This window comes from Saccostrea cucullata, unplaced genomic scaffold, assembly GCF_032062105.1.
Source record: "Saccostrea cucullata isolate Sc308-1 unplaced genomic scaffold, CSIRO_AGI_Scuc_v1 ctg2484, whole genome shotgun sequence".
Lineage (NCBI taxonomy): Eukaryota > Metazoa > Mollusca > Bivalvia > Ostreida > Ostreidae > Saccostrea > Saccostrea cuccullata.
In genome coordinates this window covers 30,919-47,411 of record NW_026934532.1, presented here as the reverse complement: position 1 = coordinate 47,411, position 16,493 = coordinate 30,919, and the positions used below count along the sequence as shown (strand labels likewise).

At 29.9% G+C, this 16,493-nt stretch overlaps 1 protein-coding gene across 2 annotated transcripts; it reads right to left on the bottom strand.

Annotated features, from left to right (window-relative positions):
• Positions 1-712: 712 nt before the first annotated feature.
• LOC134240962 (uncharacterized) lies at positions 713-6,849 on the bottom strand. 2 transcript variants are annotated; one of them, XM_062723067.1, is made up of 5 exons: positions 6,761-6,849; positions 5,701-5,773; positions 3,947-4,019; positions 2,191-2,338; positions 713-859 (listed from the first exon to the last, which is right to left on the bottom strand). In XM_062723067.1, exons 2-5 carry the CDS (start codon positions 5,744-5,746, stop codon positions 797-799), a joined length of 330 nt encoding a protein of 109 aa, XP_062579051.1. In that variant the 5' UTR covers positions 5,747-5,773; positions 6,761-6,849; the 3' UTR covers positions 713-796. The 2 variants fall into 2 exon arrangements, with proteins under 2 accessions (XP_062579051.1, XP_062579050.1); XM_062723066.1 differs by lacking the exon at positions 6,761-6,849 and having other exon boundaries at positions 5,701-5,848.
• Positions 6,850-16,493: the final 9,644 nt, after the last annotated feature.

Sequence of the window (16,493 nt, the reverse complement as noted above, 5' to 3'; positions counted from 1 at the left end):
TCTGTAACGGTTCCCGTTACAATAAGCCGTAGTTGATTGTATGATTATACTTTGTTTACTTTTTAATAAATAAAATATTTGAAATGTATAATCGACTCAGTATAGCCAGATTTTTGTATATTTGTCGGGGAACAATCGTAGCTCAAAACGTGTTCTATCTTGATCCTGATCGTGAAAGATGAAAGACATTGCAATGAACGTGGTATTCTATCGCACAGCACAAGAGTGTGCAATGAACGTATTATATCGCAGGAGTACGTATTAAAACGTAGAAGATCGTTTCTAATCGAGAACTCGGATCATGATATTCGTGACAGATCGAGGCCTTTTTATCAACTAAATCTTGATCATCCTATTGGAGCGTAATTCATCTTATCTAAACGATAGTCTGATCGTCAGAGATCGCATCACATGAAATTTATTCATCGTGGCCATCGCGCATAAAGGCGTAACGAAACGTATGAAAACGCACCTATGCGCATCTCTTCGTATCTTGGCATAAAATTCATTAACAACTCTGCGATCAACTACAATTGATCAATCGTGACGTGCGTAACTGACTGCACGACAGTGGGAACGTAGCATAACGATTTCCTGAAACAGTAAAAGACTTTTTTGTTATATTCAAGACACATTTTTTTCTCATCCTTATAAACTAACTGACTGAAGCAACTTCCAACAAATACTTATTAACGAAACGGCGAAAACTGGATTAAAAGTAAAGTTTCAATCCATTTTTAATGAAATAAAGAAACTGAAATAACAGGCTTTCTTAGGTGACTGTGAAAGGTAACTCTCAAGGACCTTCTTGCTTAGTTTCTTCGTCTTTCGAGAGGAGATTCCATTGCTTCTCCAAGACCTGTAAAGAACATAGGTTATGCTTTAAAACTACATAGTACTGTAAAATCACATATATTTGTGGGGTAAAAATTTTCGAGATTTATGGAAAGAAAATTGGTTTGTGGGGATTTGATTTCGAAGGTGGAAAATGTTTTATAGTAATGCATATAATTTTTTTTCACTTTGTGGTGGTCATAAATTCATGCGGTTTCTCTATACCCCGAAAACAATGAAAACTAAACCCTCACGAGAGTTTTATTTGTGATTTCACTGTCATTGAATATACATTAAAACCCGTCTTATGCGACATTCACTGGGAGACAATGTAGTAATGTAATGAAATACATGAAGAAATCGAACAGTATTTAAGTACAAAGGTCAATTAAACAATACAAAATAGAAACAGAGAAAATACAGATCTCCAAAACAACTATCAAAATAGTAAAATGATAATGAAAAATAAAGATCAGAAACGAAATACGGAGTTTTCAGTCAGGTTGGCTGTTTAAAAGAAAAAAAAGGACAAGGTCACTCTTGTTATTACTTAACCTTTCTTTTACACAACGCAAAAGTAGTAGAGCACTTATTTTTATGAAATATTTTTAACATGTTACATAACATGCAAGATCGTAAATCAAAATAAATGGATTCAGATTATTTCAAAAAACGAAAACATAAATAACCCTATCAGTGATCAAAGCCTAAAAGTGCTTCAACCCTCATATTTTAAGGGTTCAGAATGTTAAATATACATTAATATCCACTTGATATCATTTAATATAATTAATAGTCACAAAAATGTTAAATCACCCCCTTTTTGAAGATGTCAGACACAATAAACACATCTTAGCCTACCTCATACTATAAAATTCATCAATTTAAAAAATTAAACATTAAAAAATTAAACCTGTATAATAAAGAAAGTTTTTGAATATAGATTCTTTTTCTGACATTTTCTAATAAATTTATTTTAATGTTTTAAAAACATTTATTTGCATATTCATATTGACTTAATATCATGATTTTGAGAAAAATCTATGAAATAACATGAGAGTAGAAAAAATGAAATTCATCGATTCTCTCTTAGAAAACATGGTTTGAATATGTAGGTAAATAAATAAATATACTTAAAGTATTTAGACCTGAAAATAAATTCTTTTGAATAATATCACACTTTATATCATGATTTGATTGATTTCAATAATAAATCACCTTTAGAAAGAAGACTGAACATTGTTGAAAATAAGTTTATAAAATACAACATATGCAATTTATAGAAAAAAAGTATATTTCCAGCTTGCTCTTTGAAAAAATTAATACAATAGCTGTTGATAAAATGTAAATACTTGCCTCCATCCGTTTGTTCATTTCTTGGCAGTATTTATCTATCTGGAAATTTCTTTTCTCTATTGTCTCTATTCTAGCATTTTCCCTTTTTAATTCCTTTATATAATCAATCCATCGCCTGAGTATGGAAAGAGAATCTTGTTCCATATTCCTATAAAGTTCAATGTCAAATGCAAGAATAAGATGAAAGCTAATTAAAATTTTAAAGTTATCATTTCGTAAGTTCTATGGTCGATACAATGACCTTGTCAGCAAATACAATTTATCATTGAGTCAAATGCTGACTGACGTTTTTCATACCAATTGTTAGTCTATTATTTATACACTGAATTGACGACGGATTTTTTCCGTTGTTTCCTGATCATGACAAGGAGAACACGGCGGGTGTGACCGGTTGGCTGGGGATGCTTACTCCTCCATGGCACATGATCCCACCTCTGATGTTTCGGGGGTCCGTGTTTGCTCTGCTCTTATTTTGTATTGTTTTATGGACTTTGAGATTGAATACTGTTCGTTATCTCCATATCCTTCCTTAGACAAAGATTTGATGTTAATATTTTCTCAAATTTTCTGTGTAGTTTCACAGTGACTTAAATTATGCTATCGAAAAAAAAAATCTTATTTTTTTCTGGAAGTCATTGAAAGTTCGAAATTCTAGAACATCCTAACACTTTCTCAAATTTAACTTTATTCTTAATACTTGAGAAAAGTATGTGTATTAATGAAAAATATTAAAACCAGAATCCGGAAAATTCAGAGTAAAAATGTGCGAAAGCAAACCCATTCACTAGTATTGTCAGTCCGTGCTCAATGTTGTGTACAGAGTTACACAAATTGAACACATTTGTGAAACGTACACTGTTTTTGTAAACAGGGCACGAGCTATATTTGTTGCTAATGTTAACTTTCACCATGTGTGTTAAATGTTTAACTCTTCACACACCGTTCCACATCATATCCGTGTCTAAGCACAATTACAATAATCATAGTGACATTCTTTTTTATATAGGGCTATAGGGTTTTGTTTTGTTTCATGTTCAAATTTTTTGTACATGTAGATTTTGTCTTTTTGTGAAATTGTTACTTTTAAACATATTTTTATACAGGTACAAATTCCAAGAAATGTACATGTACAGAAGACAAAATTATAGGTCGTGTATTTTTTCGTGTAATTTTATTTAGAAAGGCTGATATTGGCCATCATAGAGAAGGATAATAAAGCATGGATAAAATATGTGGAGAAAATTACGTTCTTGTTGTCTTTTTTTTTATTTTATATTATATGTTTTTTATTTCTTCATTTTGAAATTAATGTATTCATGATATCAATGAAGCAAGAGTTTTTGGTCTTGCATTTTTTTTTTTCAAGAATGTAAAAAAAGCCTTTTGGTAACATGCGATTAATGTTAGCAAGCCAAGAAATGTTAAATACTCGTATACTTAATTCTTTTTTTTACTGAAATTCAAATGTAAATCCAAGAATTATATAGACAACTTGTATGCATTTTAAAAATTTCTAAAAACTTACTAGTATCAATACGTGTAAAAATTAAATTGCTGTGCTCTACTCACTACTTATTTCTAAAAAAAATATTTTTATTCAAAAAAATCTTGTATGAATTTCTTTTAAAATAAGCAGATAAATATTAATTAAAGTTATTGATGAAAATTCTCTGTATTTCATATATTGATGATAAGATAAACTATTTTTTTGTTTAGAAATTTAAAATGTTGCTAAAGAGAAAAAAAAGAAACCTACCAACAGCCAGTAAGTTGAAGAATTTTTGCAATTTGTTTAATTTCCTTGTCAAATCTGTGGCTTTTCAACACCCCTTCAAAAAATAAAACAGTTCCTGTTTGTATCTTGCATAGAAATACTTTTAAAATAAGACCCCATTCTTGATAAGTTTGTTTTTATTTTCTATAAATCATATGTCTATGTCATATTGTATAAAAAAAAATCAGAATCAGAACTTTTTTTTTTCATTCCTTAAAAAAGTGACTTTGAAACCGATTTAGGTGTTAAAATTTTTTCTCTCCATATTTTTCTTTCCATCGAAAAGAGACAATTTGATAAATTTGAAATCACTTCAAAGAACAGTGATTTGATATTGTTTGTTAAAAAATGAAAATAATATCTTATACATTTAAATGTGCTTCAAGTAGGAATTCCGACAAAAATTTAACTACACATGGTACTCGTTTTGCTGTCACAATGATAAATATTGTATTTTAATATCTGCACATTTTCTACATTTACTGTTAGATGTGTACGCGATAATTGTGAAAACAATCATTCTCTTATTTAATTTTTCATTTGAACCTAAATGTGACGCGCCAAGTAAAAACCTCCCTTATCTCTATTATGACGTAACGTCAAAAGACGCGTCTAAAGTCAACAAGGTAATTGCGACGTAAAAACGTCTCCTTGAGAGAAACTCTCCCCAGTAGAACCATGGAATGTTGTTATATTTATATGCTAAGACAGATTCTTGGGTGTAATTTGATGTAGTTTATTCATTAAGAACCAAGTCTCTGTCAACTGTCTGTGTGATCTTTTCTTTTCACAATTAAGTGCGTATTTTTGAAGTATTTCCAGTGGTGGCTGAAAAATTCCCGTAAGTCCGTTTTTAAAATGAAGTTTGTTTGCCCTCTCCCTATTCTTGTAAAAAAAATTGCATCGGTAGTTAGGTCGAATTTTTTTTGTCAGAAATTTTCAGTGTTGAAAAAGAGTGAAGGCATTTCTGAAATAAAAAAAAGTTGTTGATAGGATGAGAAAATACTGGTGAATAATTTGGAAATTTTAAAAAGATTTTAGTCGGTCCATTTTAAAAGGTCACATAAACAAGTTTTTAAAAATAGTTTTCTTTTTAAATTTAATGTCCAGCTGTTTCATCGTGATGCACATGCAAGAAAAATTTAACAGGAGCATTAAACTAAGGTATTTTTTTAAAATAGCGATGCAATGAAAATTTGACCTGAATTACTTCTCTTTTATTCATGGAATGAATTTAAAAGCTATCCAATTGACACGGTATAAACTGAGTTGGAACAGTTAACGCTGCCATTTATATAAATAAAACGTGAACTGTTACATGTATTGATAAATAGTTAAGTTTAGTTTTTAAAAAAAGTACTGTCTATAGATACGACACGGAGTATTTGATTTGGACACTTCTTCCGGAATTAGTTTTAGCCATTGATTTAAATTGAATATTTTGAAGAAAGACCTTTTGAGCTTCTCAATTTATTTTATATACAGAAATGTATGTCATGTTATACATCAAATGAAAGAGAAAGAAAAACTCTACAAGAATCAATAAAAAACTGAAAATGTCAAAATTCTTCGTTAAGGGAGGTTTTTGCTTGGCGCTTCACATAATACTTAATTAAATGCCAGAACCCATCTTTAAGATTTAACTTAAAAGAATATAAATGTTTTTTTTTCTTTTAAAGTATTAGCTATCAAAAAGTATTTGTTTGATTTCACCTAAATTTACCTTGTATACGTACCTTTTTTGTTTTCCTTGTTATGTTTTCCTTTTAAATATCTCGTCATTTAAATGTTGTAACACCTTTTCCTCATCTGCAAATGTGATTTAAAGTTTCTTACTCAACTGGGTTTTCTTTGAAACGAATACTTATGCATTAATAAAACATCAATATGGGAAACATATGGCCGCCCTCATTTTAACCAACAAAAGGAAAGTGCTCCAAATGCAAACAAAAAATGCCCCGAGCAATGCAATGCGCAGATAAAGAAAACCCAGTGACACAGTTACTTGTTTTAATTTGTTGTCAAAAGCAATGAAGTAATGTGACAATTTCTTGGTAAGTTTTAACCTTTAAAATTCATCCAAGTTTTGCATTGGAATCTAAATAAGGGTGATTAATTTAGTTTTCTTAAAGCATAATTTTATCTTAATATCAGACGGTCATGATAGATGAAATTATATATGTATATATGTACATTTATTTGTTGAAGTTTAGTTATAAAATAAAAATTAATGACCTATGTATGTTTTCCTTTTTCAATTTAAAATGTCTATTTAAAAAAAACAAACAACTTTATGTATATTTGTGCAAGGATGAGTTAGATACCTTATGTATTAATTTGAGTTGTAACACGTCATTTGATTGGTTTTACCCATTTTGTATAACATAACTTGCCTACGTCACAATAAGTTACGTCAAAAACGTATTACTCCGCTTGCCGTTAGTTTAAAATATGCTATATTTGAAGCCTTTTTCCGAAGAAAAAATGGAAAAATTGTCTCATTGTCTACATTGAAATTAAGTTATAAAGAATGAAGCTTATTTCAACTTATGTTATATGATATAACATTACTTGGGGCAGTTTACGCTTTTTTTATAAACCGCGAAGCATGATGATACAAACAAACAGAAAAAGTGGCTGCCTGGATTGATGAATATTGCTTTTTAACTTAATATCAGTGCACATAAACTTATTCATTTTATTTAGATAAAGACAATTTCAGTTGTTATTTTTACAGATATTTGATATAAATTTGTTTGTATCATCTATCCTAAGTAAAAGAGCAATAAACTTTACCTTGACAGTGTCATACTTGAAATATCCAGTTCAAACATGGCAGAAAACGCAAATGCGTTTAAACAGTTTTTGATGCATTGGATATGACAAAAATCTTTCATCGGAGGGGCGTATAAAAGGAAGATTCGATGATACCTGAATTTAAACTGCCCTATAAAAATGCAGAATGACAAAGTATATAAATTCTTATATATTGACAGAAAACATGTTCACTAATAAAATTAAAGATTCTCCCATTTGTCCCATTAAAGATTGTCCCATTTCTGAGGTAATGAAATGCAATAAAAATGGTTCATAAAAATAGCATATTAGACAATTCAATTGAGAAAATAGAGTTCGTAAACAACATTAGGATCAGCAAATGAAAATTTGAATTCCGTTTATATGATTTAAAACAAGTAACATTATCGCTAAAATTAAATTTCTTTCTAGGTTTTTCCTAAATTCAAAATTACATTTCATAGTAAATTCGTTTGAGTCGGTTTTGGACAGGAAATTTCAAAAGTTACCGCTCCCTTGGTTGTTTACGATTAGAGAAAATTATTTTTAATCAATGAACTACATTCTTCTTGATTTCAAAAAAGTTAGCTCAGTCTAGCTGTCAAATGTCATTGACTTTTTCTTTTAACCGTTAAACACGCACCTAAAGTAATTTTGTTTGAATAACACGTACATGTCAACAATTTTTTTGAAGCCATTGACCCGAAAAACTGTGATTTTTCTAAGACTTAAAAATCTGTATTTTTTAATTTTGATATTTTTTAATGAAATAACCTGTCGTTTAAAGGGGCTGGGGGTTATGGCTATTTTCAGACTATTTTGATCTCCTTTAGAAGAAGAGCTCCATATAAAGATATATAAAAATTGATCAAATTTCAAAAGTAAAATGTATGAGATTTTTCTTAGCCAAATAATAGTTGATAGCTTAAGATAACATATCTAAAACTTAAGCTATATCTGATGGTTAAATTGTTGACCGCCCAGCCTCCTTAATTTTAGTTTAAAAAAACCAAAACTTAATTTTTTAATAATGCAAATCTGTTAACAGGGCATAAATCATGAACCTCCCAGAGCTGGAATCAGATTTTAAGGAGGAGAAAGTATTTGTCTGTGGACCGATCATATCAGGCACTAGCCCTATGTACTGATAAGGTATAAAAAAATCTCAATTCCAAAAAAAAGTCAGCTTAGCCTAGCTGTCATATTTCATTGGTTTATTCTTTTAACAATTTAACCTTCAAATAATGTCATCTTTTTAAAGTACATGTCAACATTTTTATAGAGGATCTTAAACTTGAAAACTGAATTTTTTCTAATACTTAAAAAATGTGTGTATTTTTCAATTTAATATTTAATATGGAAAAAGATGTCGTTAATTTTAGTAAAAAAATACCCCTCAATTTTTTAATACAATGTAATTGCAAACCTGCTAAGAGGGCATAAATCATGAACCCCCAGAACTTGGAGTTCAGAATCAGATTCGATCAATATCTGAAAATTAATATAATATATCAGTCGATAAAACTTTACAAAAGCAATAAAATCTATTCAACAAAAGAAATTGCTTTTAATTATGTAAAGAACATCTTAATACAATTCAAAATATGTGTATAAATAAGTAGTTAGTACACTTTATATGGTGATAAGACGATAAAATATAAAACGAGTATATTCAAATTAATAACACAGCAAGCGTAGAGAATTTTACGCTTCCGTATTTATAACGCTTACATGTAACATGTTATCCATGTACAGATTGAAACGAGCATTTTTTGTGATTCAAACAAGTAATTAATCCAAAAAAAGTTATGTAATATCACACGTATTTGATAATTGTGTAAAGTATTCGAGACCATAAAACTTTTCAATCATGGAAAACCCTGACAATTGTATACTAGTCATTCCAAAAAGTGCACCCATTTAAAGAAAATTGTATCTCTTACAACAAAACGGTCATTATTTGACTTGTCAATTTATATAATCCGTGATAAATTGATGCAAAACTCATTTTCATAGTGTGGTTTTTTTCAGCTTGGCCTGTCACATATTTTCACGAAATTGATTTAGTTGTTTTTTTTGTCACAAAATTTATATCATTAGTAGTAACATATGTACATGTAAGTCCTTATAGACAAATTAGAAATTAAAAATGCGGTTTCATTTGCAATAATATCGTATTTATATGATGTTTACATTTTGCAAAGTAATTTATAAAAATTGTCTTTTCGGGAAAGAATTTTAATAACATTTTTATCCAAATGAATTATTGGATCAACCATAGTCCTTTTCTTCATCTGACTTAGTCACATTAAAAAAAATTGACAACAAAAACAGTTTAAGATCACTTTGCTTAGTCAATTATGTTATCCTTCTGCACTCAATAAATGTTATTTTTCTGTTTTCAAAAATTTAAAAATCAATAAAATCATTTGAAAGTATGAAATTTTTTCTGAATGTTAGAAAAGGGTTAAAATTATCATATCCCAAGAAAACGACATAAAAAGTGGGGGTCTGTGATGTTACGAGGGGTGATCGCGAACTATCTCTATATTTACATCTATAGTCATGCACATGTGCTATAAACAGCAAATGAAGAGTAATGATTTTCTCAATCATTGTGACGTCACAATGTGAAAATGACGTCAATATGTAGGTGACTCGTGACGAAAATTGTTGTTTCAGTCTTACTCGGGCAATGAAGTGCTGTAAAGTTTAACGTTTAACTTGGAAATTCCTTTGAAGTATCTTAGTATAATTTGTACGAGGTTTATGAAGACAATAGTCTTTCCAGACGTTCAAGCATAAATTGTATTGATTGTTTAAGGGAAAGGAGGGAGATTGTTAAAAATGACCTTTGTTTGGAAGCCCAGCGAAAACAAGCTAGGGAAGAGATGTGTCCTTTGTTAGGCATTTTTTTTATATGAAAGACTGCGAAGTTACAGCTAGAAAAATAATTGAATATCTTAACAATGATATTGTTATTAAATCCTTAAAATATCGTTTAATAAAGAATTTTAACATATCAAATATGATAAAAAAAAGCCCCCCTCACTTGTTTCCATATTGCATGAACGACTTTTCTAAGACAGAGAACTTGGGTTGTGATGTCACCATGTTCTTTCTTGGAAAGAATGTCCTTATCCAACCATCCTATTTCCGATATTTGGTCATTTCTAACAAACGGACTGTTCTTGTTATAAAAATCAACTTGCAGGGTAAGGAATATAAGATTCTGACATTTTTTTTTAGCTTCTATGAACAGAGTGCCCCAAAGCATGTCACGTGACCGCCTGGATCACGTGATTCGCGCGTGGGCAGAACGGTGACAGATATGCATTAAATTCAGAGAGGGCTACTTTAAAATATATTGTACATTGAAACCTAATCTTATTTGTTTTACGGAAGTTCTTCAATTTGTTCGCGAACTTTTTGATCACCCTTTGTAATTTTTAAATATTACTAAAATAGTGCTAATTTTAAGCTTAAATTGAGCTAGTTTTCAAAGGACTATCATGATATATTTGCCAAATATGGTGATAGAATTCATGTCAGTTAATTTAATATAAAATTTTTGACCAGCATAGAATATTTCACTGCATGAATTTGTTCTGTGTGCAGCCTGCATGCAAAAATAGTCAGCAAAACTTGACAATACTGAATTCTTTGAACGAGGAAAATTGATTTTTTTTTTCTAAAAACCCTTCCGCCACAAAATATAGTTTCTCACTTACTGTTTTCGGTATGGAATTTGATCATGGGGTCTTAATTGAATGTAGTTTAATTAGCATTTTAGAATCTAAATTTATTGTAAGAACTAAAAAATTATGTAGGTTTTTTAAATTAGAGACCAATATATAAATCTGTTGAAAAGCTGAGGAGCGAACCTCGTTGATAAAATATACCCAGTTTCTTATTTTTTTTAAATGAATCTTTTAACCATGGGTACTGTTATGGATAAAGAAATATATTCTTTCATTTGAAAAAAAGTTGTCTTTCATTATAGAAGAGCAATTTGAAGAGCATATTACATACATATTAAACATATTGCATATATGCACAATTAAATAAAAAGTATACACGTATTAGTGTCATTTAACTTTAGATGTTCAAGTTAGTGTGCTTTATATAATTAAAAATCAAATTGAAGCCTTTTTCTAAGCTTTATTTATTCATGAAACGCCATTTGACATTGACAGAAATAATGCGTTTCGTAACTCCAAAATGAATATCATTAATATGTTAAAAAATCATTATAAATACAAAACCATTTTTATCATAATTAGTGAGAGATTAATTTGATTAGGAACCGCCTGCAAAGTGTAACACGTTTAAAATTCAATTCATGATCTGTACAAGTAGATAAATCAAGAATGTTTGTATTATGTCTTATAGCATTACCTTTTTTGCTGTTATAAATTGCTTCTATCATAATCCATGTTTTCAAAGAAATTTCTGAATTTGATTTTAGAATACCAAATGACAAAAGGATGAATTATGCTTGTTTTGAGTATTAAAGAACTCAGTTTGATATATCATATGGAATTTTTCTTTTCCCTCTGCATTTTATAGTACAATAATAAGAATTACAGAAATAAAATAATTTAAAAATCTAAGAATTGAAAAAAAAATTAAAATGCTTGGATTTCTGAATATATAAAAAGATTTCATTACGTAATGTTTGAAAAGTACTACTTGGGAAATGAAAATATTGAATGCTAACATTCTTATTTGTAGAAAAAAATAAGTTAAATTAATTTAAATAATACAGAAGGAACATCACAAACGTGTCCATATTTTCTGGTATACGTCCTTGTAAAAATATGAAATACCGGTTATAAATTACAAAAATTCATTGCTTTCTATAAGTTAAGTGAAAATATTTTGGAAATGTTACAAAGTTAAGGATCGTTATTATGAATCTAATGGGGATATGATATAATAATACAGCAAGAATGGAACTTAATTCATTTTTGGCGCACATGTACATGTCTCTTCTTCTTTTTTTTTTATAAATATATATTTAAAATGGTCTGGAAGAAATTATTCCATTTTTCAAAGAAAATTAATAAAGTAAATTTAATAACTTAAAATAAAAGAATAATAGAAAACTATCGTCTTTATGCTGTATGCATTAACCATATAATCCGCAGTAGTCGGAGAAGTTCCGAGTTGAACTTTTAAAATTGGATATATTTGTTGATTAGCTGAGTTGCAAATCGTTATTGCTACATATACAATAGGTTTAGGAACCTATACGAGTACATAAGAGGTTTATTTGTTGAAATAATAAAGATAATTGTATGTTTCGATCTTCAATTTGCTAGAGGAAGTTTAAAACTTATTCTTCTAGTAAACACTAAAACAAGTTATAGTGAAAAATTCATGGATTGTTTAAATATTTACAAATATGAATAGTCTTTTATTTTAAATTACTTTCATACTTGATTTGAGTACACAGGAGTTGTTTTTGGGCCAATAGGAAGGTAGAGAAGTGAAAACTCAATTTGCAATCAGATCAAGTATTCTAAAAATTTTGAAAGGTCAATATAAACTAATTGAATATGTTATTAACATGTATTTTAACTGTGGAAATAATCAACAGTGATTTATATTCACAGATACTGTGCTGTGTTTGATTATTTTTCCTGGGGGTAAATGTCATGTACCATATAGTGAAAATTTTAAAAGAAATTACACTGGTGTAGATGGGGTCCTAAACTGAATGGCATAGTTTAATCTTGTGTCGGTACTCAAGACAAGCACATAAGAAATTGAGTTTATAAGGTTCCCTTTAGGGAAATTGTTTTCAAACAATTGTTGATATATATAATAGACTTATCAAATTCATCTTTTTTTTTACAAACCATGACGATTGCATTATATAACTTATTTAAGAAAGTACACACTTTATTCGAAAAAAAAAAATCCCAACGTATCAATCTTTTTTTGAAAAAGGTTTGCGACACAGAAATTTTCTTTAAATATATCCGGATGTATTCAGAGAAAGCAAAACAAAATGAAGGTGGTTTGATTTTAACAAAGATACTTTGCTAGAAAATTTAACACTTACAGTTGATCTATGAAGCGTAGGATCTAATTTTTTTTTTATAACTTTGGGTTCTTTCTAAGATTTAAAAAACTGATATATCATACAATTTAAGAAATACTGCCATTCAGCAATTTGAAGTGCAATGTAACACAATTATATAAATACCTATGCACTTTTCATTTTTCAGTTGAATGATGCAAGGTAGAACGCTTAATATTACCATCAATTAACTGGTTTGTTTACATTCAACCTTGATCTACATGCAGTGTCATTTGTCATTTGCATTTGTCATCAGTAGAAATAGAGTTTCGTAACTCCAATATGAATATCATTGAAAGTAGATTTGTATTTCTTATTTGATAGTTATGAGTGAATGAAAAATTTAATTTGGAACCGTCTGCAAAATGCAAAATCTAACAGATTTAAAAATCAGTTCGTATTCTGAGCAAGTAGATCTATGAAACCAATGTAAACATTACGTCTTCTAATATTTTTTTTGCTTCATATAAATGTTTTATTGTAATCCATATTAAACAAGAAGTCCTTTGTAGAACAGACAACGATATTAAAAGAATGGCAATATGTTTGTTTTGAGTAATGATGAAACATATAGTGATAACGAACAGTACACTAAATCACAAGTCCATAAATAATACAAAATGGGAGCCGAACAATCATGGACCTCCAAACATCAGAGGTTCGATCAGGTGCCATGGAGGAGTGAGCATCCCATTCCGACCGATCACACCCGACGTGTGCTCCTAGTCATGATCGGGAAATAACGGGAAAATCCGTCGTCAATTCAATGTATAAATAATGGACTGACAATAAGTATGAAAAATGTCAGTTAGCATTTGACTCCATGATAAATTGTATTTGCTGATGAGGTCATTGTATCGACAATAGAACTTATGAAATGATGACTTTAAATGAGACTGCTGATATTCATGTTTCATCGACTTGTTTCTCAATAATTTACCTCTTTTTAGAAATTGTTTATATTTTTTCTATGAGCATCTGATGACAATATAATCTTATATTAAGAATATCTTGAAATATCCTCAGTAGGTAAGGTACGTTGCCTATGTCCTTTATAAACGAAGATTTAGTATTCAAATTCAATATAATTGAAGCAGAATCTGTGTATGATCAACTTTTAGAAATAAACAACAATGTTAAAAAGTGTACTGGGAAATGAACGTGGTTAGTCACGTGATCAATTCCTGTGAAGCCTGAAGGACACCTCAGTATATTTGTCACGTACCAACCAAGTTCAATACCCAGTGTAATTTTAAATAATAATGTTGTATATTATTTGTATTTACAATGAGTTCAATATTCCGAATATAAATATAGGATCTCTCATGCTTTGTGGTTGGATATGATTTTTATCCAATGAGCAACGAGTTGTGTGTTTTTTATCCCCGAGTCTTGGCTCTTTCCTTTACTTTTGTTTCTAAGACCTCGCTGTTTTGCTTTGAGAACTTAGCACACTTTCAAAAAATCTATGCTTGAAAAAATCTAAAATTTATACTTCATTTTACGTAAATATCTGTCAAAGCTGCTCATAAAAGATCACAATGTGCTTGGTTCATAATTTGAGCCTTCAGGCTTGCGGATACTCAAGGAAAATATACACAAAATGTTATTCAATTCAGAGGAAGGGATTGCTTCTATGAGTCTGTTTTCATTTTGAGTTTCAAGAAACGCTTTTAGCAAATTCATGTCAATAGATGCTTTTCTGAATGTGTTTTTGTTTTCTTGCTCCTTCATATATTTACCAATATCATTTTCGTCTATTGATTCAATGCGATCAAGACATCGTCTGCTGTGAGATAGGTTTCACAATTTTGAGACGGTAACTTCGAAATGGCAATGTCAGACCAGTTCCCTCAATCTCGACTTCATAGATAATTTCATCATTTTTAAATTTAGAAAATTTCACCAAACCTTAGCCACCTCCATCAATTTTTACAATTGAATCATTTGGAATTCTTCTCTCCATCATGCACATGCATTTGTTTATTTTCATTACGTCACACAGCGTAGGAATACATAGTGTGGATACGAAAACGATATCCAATGAGCTATATCCATGGGATTAAAAAGGGCTAATTAGCTATTTGATAAATTAATGTATTAAAAGAATGGTCCGCCATATTGCTATGTTGTGCCGCGCTATGACCTAAAAGTGGTTTGGTCTTAAAGGTTGTCTCGCTCAAACCTTTTAATATTAACATTGAGATTAAGCAGTCCAGCCAGGAAATTTTTGTTTATAATGAAAGAACCATATCGCTACTGCAATTAAAAATAATCTTAATTTTTTAAGGAGTTCTTTAGATTTGTGATGCCAAAAACAGTGGTGTCATCTGTTTCAGTTTACATACCTTCAAAGGAATTTCGAGTTAAAAAGCTAAGCGCGATCTTAGATTAATGATGTTATTCAAAACAATCTTCACACCGAAAGAAGATTTCACGGACATCAGAAGAGGTGTGTGCAGCAGAGCGAGCGCTCGATGCTGATCACCTCTGGTGATCGAAAATAATTCACACTTTTGAATTATTTAATCTTTTTCATCGCTGCAAAGTTAGAAGAACTTTCCGAAAGCAGTTTGAGTAACAAACAAAATAGCTGTTCGCCATGTGATTCGGTCACGTAATGACCTCTGACCCCAAACATATTTTCTGTTCAAAAGAAGGGGGGAGGGGTCATGTAAGAAAAATATTTTCAAATGTAAATCTTAAAAACAGAGAAGAAAACATTCAAGTTTAAGGTATTAGCATCTATCTTCGACTAAAGTTAACGTTTTGAGAGATTTAAAGTAATAATAAGAACCACTTAATCCAATTGTTGGGTAATTTTGAAGATACTGTAACACTCTTTAAAAACTAATGTATAATATAAACCCAAAATTTCTTTGAAGGTTTGTTAACTTTAAAAACAGATGATACCATTGTTTTTGGCATCACAAATCTAAAAATGCAATAAAAATTTAAGATTAGTTCTAATCGCAGTAGCAATCATTGTTCTTTCGCTTCATGAAATATGCCTACGTGACAAGTCTGTGTGATTCACACACCAACAATACACACAAAACATATGGAGATAACGAACAGTATTCAAGATCAAAATTCCGTCAAACAAATCATAGATGGAAATAATTGATTTTAGTTTTAACATGATATTTTGTACTGTTTATAATATATGTATTATTTTCTTTTCCATCTGTTTGTATTTTTCCTACCTCCTCTCTTCAATATATGTTTGTACATTTAAGACAATAAATCATTGTCATTAATTGTCATCGTAAGGAATCCTCCTCCGCATTAAGCATGTTAATTAGTTTGCCACTAATTTTATCTAAGGTGAATATCTATCTTTGATGACAAGAGCACGTTCTATTTCCATTAAAAAGAGTGCGCTCTTTTGTGAAAAAGTCGGAAAATTTACAAATCTCTTGGGATTTTTGGGACAAACGTAGCATAAACATATAAATGATATGCTGAATGTCGATGAACGAATCCTTACAAAATGCAAATGAAATATTTCATTGTTGTGGACTTATATATATCAAGAGTAGCAATGACAACGATTTCAATCTATTTATCCGCAACACCATGCTGTCCAAGTCAGACGACTAAACGCGCCTCTAATTTTGAAGAGTTCACCAATGGAAATCAAAG